Consider the following 9,098-nt stretch of genomic DNA (forward strand, 5'->3'; position numbering starts at 1 on the left):
CAGCAGGAACAAGTTTTTACATCAAAGTGTTTTATATGCGACACTGAGCTTGATACACTGAAGGTGCTCCAAGCATCAAACATGCTGCTATCAATTCCCCTGCTTCGTCTCACTTTGGTGAGAAACTAGGCAGGGCAAATTTATTTCTATAGCACATTTCAGTACAATATAAAGTGCTTTACATGATTAAAATATAGCAAAATAAAAACAGAATAACAACAGAATAACTAATGATAAATAGTTATGAATGAGGGGAAGATGGAGCGTGAGATGGACAGGCGGATTGGTGCAGCGTCTGCTGTGAAGCGGGCGCTGTACCGATCCGTTGTGGTGAAGAGAGAGCTGAGCCAAAAGGCGAAGCTCTCGATTTACCGGTCGATCTACGTTCCTACCCTCATCTATGGTCACGAGCTTTGGGTCGTGACCGAAAGAACGAGATCCCTGATACAAGCGGCTGAAAATAGTTTTCTCCGTAGTGTGTCTGGGCTCTCCCTTAGAGATAGGGTGAGGAGCTCAGTCATCCGGGGAGGACTCAGAGTAGAGCCGCTGCTCCTCCACGTCCAGAGGAGCCAGTTGAGGTGGCTCGGGCATCTGGTCAGGATGCCTCCTGGACGCCTCCCTGGTGAGGTGTTCCGGGCACGTCCCACCAGGAGGAGGCCCAGGGGAAGACCCAGGACACGCTGGAGGGACTATGTCTCCCGGCTGGGCCGCCTTGAAAACGGCATAGGCAAGAAAAAAGGAAAATAAAATATTTATAATGTGCATGGACACTAGCACGCATTTCTCCTTTACAGATCACAGCTGTACCTGAAGGTCTGATAACAGGTTCATCATCACTGTAGGAGCCATTTATAGTTGTTAGTGTTTCTGGTTTATTTGTTTTGGGTGGTGGTGTTTTGTTTAGGTTGACACACTGACCTATATTCTGCTCTACCACTGGTGGCGGTGTTGAGGGGAAGGCTTTACTCCTGGACAGTTTTTGTAACTTGGCTTTTCCTTGCTCTTTTTTCATTTTCTTTCACTTTGCCGATCCACTTTTATGCTTATATGAAGCGCTCATGTTAACTCAGTAGTTAAAATGCTCCACGTATTTTACAAACAGTTGCCAAGTGACCGAAGATCCCGTTGGTGGACGTTTGGTGATGATGAGTTTTATCCAAAATGCACTTGGAGAAATTATCGGCAATCCTCTTGGAAATTTGCACCATAAAGTTAAATATAAGAGTGAAAATAAAGCCAGTCACGCAGAAAAACATGTTATTCAACATTTTACACCCATTACATCACTAAAATCAGGCAGTCTGTCACACTTCGTGAAACCATGACTGAGTCCTTACTGTGTAGCAGCTATAAATTATACTCTGCCATGGAAAACTGTTTAGTCAATGCACTTGCATCAATGTGCCACAGATTTGCACCAGTATATGAAATGGGGTACATTGATTTATAATCCTTATTGAAATGAATTCCTTTATCTTCAGAATTTTTTTTTATTTAGGCCGTGGGCCAGAATCTGTAGGATGACTTTTTGTATGAACTGTCAGGGGGCAACTTTCTTCCACCGGGATCACTTGCTACACATAGCAGTGATCTCAAAACACCAATGTTCCCACGTTTTCACTTGCACATTAATAAGTTATAGCTGATAAAAGGTCCAAGAGGTCACGTGGTTCAAGTTTTGCTGCCCAGCCAATCAGATTGCTGTATTGTCAACTGTGCGAGTTCAACACGTCATCATGGCTGCGCCCGTAAGATGTTTGTATGCATCTGTTTCCAGACGAAGAAAGGCCAATAATAGCATTTTCTGGTGCCAGCTGGCTGAGATCTTGATGGCAAGAAAAAAAGAAATAGCCCAGACCATCCATCATTCATTTTCTAACACGCTTATCCCTGCTGGGTTCCTGAGGGGTGTCAGTGTCTATCTCCAGCTGTCAATGGGCGAGAGGCGGGGTACAACCTGGACAGGTCGCCAGTCCATCACAGGGCAGAAATAGCAAAGACTTTTGCCCAATTAACTGTGATATCATCAAGACCTGCTGCACTAGGATAGCACAGGTGTCAGGTGTTGTGCCAAACAACTTATCCCCGCCAGAATGCGTTTGCCCTGCGTCGGGGGAGTTTGAAATCAATAAAAGTTTTAACCTCCAGCTTTGTGAAGTCTTAATATTTTTATACACCACATTCTAATAAAATGAAATATATTTTTTAAACACCTAAAGTGACATATCTCCTTTTCTTAATATAATTAATATCAAAGACGCCTGTCGCCTGTGCTATCCTAGCGCTGCAGGTCTTGCACAATAAAATGGATAAAAGTCTGGGCTATTTCTGCCCTGCAATAGACTGGCCACCTGTTCAGGTTATACTCCGCCTCTCGCCCACTGACAGCTGGAGATCAGCACCGGCACCCCTCATGAACCCAGAAGGGATAAGCGTGTTAGAAAATGGATGGATGATGGACGGATGGTCTGGGCTATTTCTTGTTCCTTGCCATCAAGATCTTTGCCAACTGGCACCAGAAAATGCTATTATTGGGCTTTCTTCATTAAAGGTTAAATGTTCAGTAACGCAAATTCTAATCATATCAACATCTTCAAACACATGTACATTATTTACTTTTGCTTTCTTCTTGCTCTTCTTTCTTCACCACTGAACTTCTCTGAACTATGGAATTTAACAAAATGCTGAGCTAAATCTTTAGCTTTTCTTTTATCATCTAAAATAGTCTTCTCCCCACAAATCATTACAGGATAATTAAAGACAACCTTGGTGAAGCTTTGCTGTATCTGATGACACACTACTACTCCCTACATTTCACCTCTACAAAGTGTGTCCCAGCCCTTTTGTCTGTCATTCAGACTGAAGTCTTAAAGGACAATATCCACGAGCGAGACAGCACAGGCTCATACAAAAACGTCACGGCACATTGGAACAGTTTTACTGAGAAGTAGACTTGTTCCAGCTAAGTGTTATTGACATTCAGCTTTGTGCTCAAAGGTTTTGACCTGAGGCTGTAAAGTTGACATTTATATTTAAACCCTTTATTTATCAGATATACACATCCGTTTTTTCTTTCAACACATTCGGTGCCTCAAATATTCTGCTTAATATGAGGATTTGTTGCTTTACATGTTGGTTTATCAGTTCTGACAGAAACACAAAATAAGTTTTCAATGACAATTTGTCTTGACATTCCAGTGCACAGTGATTTAAAAACATGTTTCTATTAGGAGAAACAATTTAAATAAAGTTTTACACACACACACACGTACAAAATTGCTGGTACCCCTCGTTTAATGAAAGAAAAACCCACAATGGTCACAGAAATAACTTCAAGTAATAAAAACAATTCTCACAATAAAAAAATTAAAATCAGTCATTGCTGGTAAATAAACTCATGAAACAGACCTGGATAAAGATGATGGTACCTTTAATATTTTGTTGCATATTTTGAGGCAATCACTGCAATTAAATGATTCCTGTAGCTCAGGGTTCGGGAACCTTTTTGACTCAGAGAGCCATGAAAGCAAAATATCTGGAAATTTATTTCAGTGAGAGCTAATTGGGTAGTTCACGCGCGATGTCCGCGCTACTTCCGGGTCCCGCTTGTAGGCAAACACAGGACTGTTCTCGCATTCTATCATTACAAAACGGGTGAATTAGAGCGTGCTTTTAGTTAGTTTATTTTCAAAATGTAAACAATGCCTACGACTTGTTGTGCTCCCGGTTGCACACAGAGGCATTCCAATTCGTTGGATGTACGTTTCTTTCGTTTACCAAAGGACGAAGAAAGACAAAAGAAATGGATATTTTCAATGAAGAAGGACCCAGGCACACGATCCCAGTCGACTGGGGGAGCCATCATACCCCGACAGAATGTGCAGTCTGCACTTCATCTCCGGTAAATACAACTTAATTTTGCACTAGTCATTGTTCTACTGAAATAGCGGCGGAGGGGAGGTGGCGATCGCTAGACGGGGCCGGGAGAAGCGTTTTTTTTTTTTACTTTTTCCCAAATCTGACCCATCAAATGCGGGACATTGTTTCACTTACAACCCTTCTTCTTCTAGGGTCATGCTAAATTAGCCTGAGCTAGCGCTTTACTCTTCTTTCTGTTTTGAATCAAACATAATAGCGAATCACGAGGAGATCCATGGTTGGTCGCCGCGTTTATCAGCTAAGTTACTGGAAGCGGGGGAATAAACGCTGACAGGTGACATGGCCACAGGTGGAAATAACTCATTGATTAACTGCAGGAGCAGCGACAGACACGCTTACCGAGGGAAGCTTTTATCAGATGTTCTATCCGCTGAACTTTCTGATCTGCTGGTTCGCATGAATCCAAAGAAAACCATTGACCACCATTTATTTTGCGCACAATATCCACTTTTTGCGCACAATATCCAAATGGCGGAAATCCGTCACAGCTACGGAGAACTTTAACCCCTAGCACTTTAACTAATCCGATGACCCCAGAGCGCCTTACAACTTGTAAAGAGTTGGCTTCCTATATTCTACCAACTGGAGCAAACTTCCAGAAGACTGTAAAAAGTGCTTGAAATGGTGAGTTCTTTTAAATCAAGATTATAAACTTATTTGCTTAGTATTGACTGTGATTGTTTTAGTTAAGCTTTAAACTGAAATGTGTTTAAATTTGTAGTCCAATTGTTTATAAAATCATTAACACTTGCTCTTAGTTACCCTTTTCCTGTTTTATTTTGTTTCACTTTTCCTGAATTTCATTCAAACTACTTGTTTACATTTTTATTTATCAACGTTTTAATCATCAGAAATTAACAGAGGCATCTGTCCTGTATGGATTTTCATGTGTGTGTTTAAATTTGATTGTTGGCTAAAGCTTTTTCCACATAGCCCACAACAGAAAGGCTTCTGTCCTGTATGGGTTCTCCTGTGTGTGTTTAAATGTGATTGTTGGCTAAAGCTTTTTTTGCATAGATCACAACAGAAAGGCTTATCTCCTGTATGGGTTCTCATGTGCGTGTTTAAACTTGGTTTGGAGCTAAAGCTTTTTCCACATATATCACAACAGAAAGGCTTCTGTCCTGTATGGATTCTCATGTGCGTGTTTAAACTTGATTTGGAGCTAAAGCTTTTTCCACATATATCACAACAGAAAGGCTTCTGTCCTGTATGGATTCTCATATGTTTTTCTAAAGAGGATTTATCGCTAACTCTTTTTCCACATATATCACAACAGAAAGGCTTCTCTCCTGTATGGGTTCTCATATGGTTTTTTAAAGAGGAGTTATTGCTAACTCTTTTTCCACATAGATCACAACAGAAAGGCTTCTCTCCTGTATGGGTTCTCATGTGTGGTTTTAAATGTGATTTCATGCAAAATCTTTTTCCACATAGATCACAACAGAAAGGCTTTTGTCCTTTATGGAATCTCATGTGTGTGTTTAAATTTGATTGTTGGCTAAATCTTTTTCCACATAGATCACAACAGAAAGGTTTCTGTCCTGTATGGGTTCTCATGTGTGTGTTGAAAGCTGATTTGTAACCAAAGCTTTTTCCACATAGATCACAAAAGAAAGGCTTCTGTCCTGTATGGGTTTTCATGTGTGTGTTTAACCTTGATTTTTGGACATATCTTTTTCCACATAGATCACAACAGAAAGGCTTCTCTCCTGTATGGATTCTCATGTGTGTCTTTAAAGCACATTTTCCAACAAATATTTTGCCACAGTCTTTGCAGCTAAGCTTCACTCCACTGCGGCCTTTGCTAGATGACTCCACATTTTTCTTCTCTGTAGAACATATCTTATATTGAGAGTCTGACAAGTGTTTCAGGTCAGATAGAGGGTGTTCTACATTACTGTCTTCTTCATCCTCCTCAGTGTCTTCAGTCTTAAAAGAAATGGAAGCATTTCCATGATCTTGTATCCTGATGGATTCTCCATTATTCTCTTCTGGAAGCTCTCTGCCTTTAACTTGGTCTGGATAAACCTGTGAAAGCAGCAGAGACTGTTTATCCTCCAGACTCTTTATGGGAGGAGGAGCCACTGGAAACCTGATGGTATTAATTACCTCCTTCCCATTGAGCTGCTCTCCTGGCAGACTGATGTAGACTCCCTCCTGTTCCTCCTTGATGTGGGGGGGCTTTGGGTCATGCATGTCATCAGGAGGTCTGTGGTCTAAACAAGGTTCTTCTTTAACAATCAGCTTCTGCTGAACATCTGCAGGAAACATTGAAACACATTATGCACATTAGAAAGTTTTTGGATCTCAGCCTGAACTGAGGCACATTTTAATAAAGACGTATTTAGGTAATTTAGTTAGATTAAATTCTTTGACAGAACATGCAGTAAAATGACATGACTGTTATAACCCCTGCAAAATAAATTCTTGTCAGCAAACATGAGGGAGGGAGCCTTTAGTTGGCTGCACTTTTATACGCCTATATTTCAATGTGACGGCGTGTGTGCGCTGAGCCCCCCGCAGTGTTCTGTTCATTTGGTAGAGTCATGGTTTAACTGTTTACTGTAAATTATGTGTTTCTGTCTGTGTTTCAGCATCATGGAAATTACAGCCCACAGCTACTAGCTACTTTATCGATACCTTATAGATTACATAGTCCTACAAATCTGAGACAATGTCCTTAGCTCTGAAACACCAGCTTTATTGAGTTGTAGGTGCATGAAGTAGGAAGCTGATGCTGGTCGCTACGTAAGAGATTGTTGTAAGAAATATTATTCTGAAGTCACTATGGCCTCACACCACTCGGATGTGGGAGGCCTGCAGACCTGATGGCTGTGTAGAAGATCCACTGTTTGCTGATTGCAAGGCAGAATACTGCGTAGAATGATTATTGTCTAGGATAGCCTGTCTGTTTTGTCTCATGCCAAGCCCACTGTGCAGTATTAGGGAGAGCCGGAAAAAGCGAGACAGGCAGAGACAGGGGCAGACGCAGACAGCAGCGGGACTGTGGGGTGCGATTACTTTCCATCTATGTGATCTCTGCTCTGTTTCTCAATATAAGTGCCGGAACTTCTTCACCACAGTCTCCTCATTTAGGAAAGATGGGAATTCAGTTATTGTTTAGAATTCCATCCACATTTGGCGTCAACGAACAAGTTCTCCGACAGACGAGCCGGGGAGTCCGGGGACAGGAGCAGCTTTGGCCGGCCTGGAGAAGGTTATCCGGCCTCTGGTACCCTGAAGGTACGAAGATCCAAACCTTTCTTCCATGACACGGTAACGGGATTATTTTCCAGCTCTTTAAAAATATGAATAAGATAATGAAAAACAGGCCTATTTGTGTTTGTTTGTCTGAATGTCATTGTCTGTATGTAACTATATGTTTGTCTGTGTGAAGTAATAAGTAAGTCAAATTATAAATCATGGTCTCGAAAATGTTAATTTGTTTTGGGAGACTGCAGCTCCCTAATTCAAATGAAGTTTTTATGCATGATATAGGTTAACTAAAAAGCTAAAGGAAAACAGAAACTTCAATAACAAAGTTTGTTTTTTCCCCACATTAAATATCCGGCCCAAATTAAATTGATACAGTGAGAGATTAACATGGTTTAAACGGAAATATTTCAGCTTTGTTAGAAAATTGGAACTGGTAATAAGCTTTACATAAAGCTTGTTGAGTTTACTGTTTTATGAAATTAGATCCTATCACTTGTTTTTGGCCCTAAAGTAATATAGAATTACTGAGATCTTATTGCTTATAACAATAATGATTCATTCCAAACCAGTCCATTCGAAAGAAGTTTAGCTATACATGATCTTTGATTTTAAATAGATGTAAAAAACTGTGCTTTTGGCTTTGAACAAAACTGTATGGAACTAAATATGGTTGCTTTTCTAAGGGTTTTCTATTCATTTATTTTATTTATTTTTTATTTGGAATTTGAATGCAACTAAAGAGAAATTTTGAAAAGCATCAGAATATCAGAAGGCCACATTAAACGCGTCATCAGTTACAAAATCATCTGATGTTATTAGTTATACCCAGCTGAGGCGAACCTCAGAGGGACAGTATAACCTGAGAAGGACAATAGATATGATAAACAAATCTGACCATGATGTAAACATCTGAATGTTATGGCAAGGCTGGGTCTGTGTGTTCTGGCCTGGGCGGCATGAAAAGAATATCGGCAAAAAATAAATAAAATAAAACCCAACTTCTGAAGGGTTAAATTCTAATTTTAATCTTGGTTTGTTTTGGGCAGTCTTTTCAATGTACTGAATTTTGAGGAAAACTCTTATTTATAGAAAAACACTAGAAGCTCAAAAACTAAAAGAGAAAATCATTGCTTTAAAGTTTCACCCTTGACCAATTGAGATTGAAAAGTTATATATACAGAAAAGTATTACTAACAGCAAATACACATGGTCAAAGGACCAGAAAGAAATCAAAAGTTGTAATAAGTCAATAATGTATGTCATATTGGAAAAGACATAATTGTTTTTCGGTTATTTCTTTGTTTCATTTCTTTTGGAGGTGTTTTGAACAGAGTTTTCAAAGGAAAGGTGAGGGATAGATCTAATTTCCCAGGATCAGCAGAACAACATCACATTAGAGGGACACTAAGGGGACCAGGGGTTTTAACTGCATGCTATTAACACTCTTGTTTTTCTCTGAGTTATTGCTTTCAGATTAAAGGAGACGCCACCTTTCTGCCAACAGAAGACTCTGAAAAGACAGTGCTAGCAGTGCGGTAAGGAGTTATAATCAGATTTGGACACTAAATTATACTTAGTTTTAACCATTTATGCCAGATCTTCCAGTGGGAAAGGTGGTGTCTTAAAAATGTTTGTTGCTTTCTGCTATTAACAGTTCTATCTTTCTGCTTCTTTTCTTTGCAAAGAAACCTGGTCAATATGATAGGAATGTGCTAACAGAGAGAGATTTAGTCTCATTTTAGACATTCTCAGATGCGAGAGAATACCAAAACGGTGCCGCAGTGACATGGAGGCTGATCCATGGGACAAAAGAGAAAAGGTGATGTCATTGACTTCAGTCTGATCCAGTTTTAAGTTTTATTTTGGCAGAGAAAAGTTTGATTTATTTTTTTGTCTTTTTTTTTGTTAAGAAAAAAGAAAATCATTATTATTATTTCTTT

At 39.8% G+C, this 9,098-nt stretch overlaps 1 protein-coding gene across 1 annotated transcript; it reads right to left on the minus strand.

The window, feature by feature from the left end:
• Window positions 1–3,946: 3,946 nt before the first annotated feature.
• Window positions 3,947–6,094, minus strand: LOC118558949 (gastrula zinc finger protein XlCGF7.1-like). The gene is made up of 2 exons (XM_036129563.1): window positions 6,052–6,094; window positions 3,947–5,970 (listed from the first exon to the last, which is right to left on the minus strand). The coding sequence occupies exon 2, from the start codon at window positions 5,665–5,667 to the stop codon at window positions 4,780–4,782; it is 888 nt and encodes a 295-aa protein (XP_035985456.1). The 5' UTR covers window positions 5,668–5,970; window positions 6,052–6,094; the 3' UTR covers window positions 3,947–4,779.
• Window positions 6,095–9,098: the final 3,004 nt, after the last annotated feature.

Source organism: Fundulus heteroclitus, unplaced genomic scaffold (genome assembly GCF_011125445.2).
Source record: "Fundulus heteroclitus isolate FHET01 unplaced genomic scaffold, MU-UCD_Fhet_4.1 scaffold_185, whole genome shotgun sequence".
In the NCBI taxonomy this organism is placed as follows: domain Eukaryota; kingdom Metazoa; phylum Chordata; class Actinopteri; order Cyprinodontiformes; family Fundulidae; genus Fundulus; species Fundulus heteroclitus.

Excerpts from the sequence above, each read along its gene's own strand:
- LOC118558949 (XM_036129563.1), bottom strand. The coding sequence starts at position 5,667 with ATGAGAATCCATACAGGAGAGAAGCCTTTCTGTTGTGATCTATGTGGA.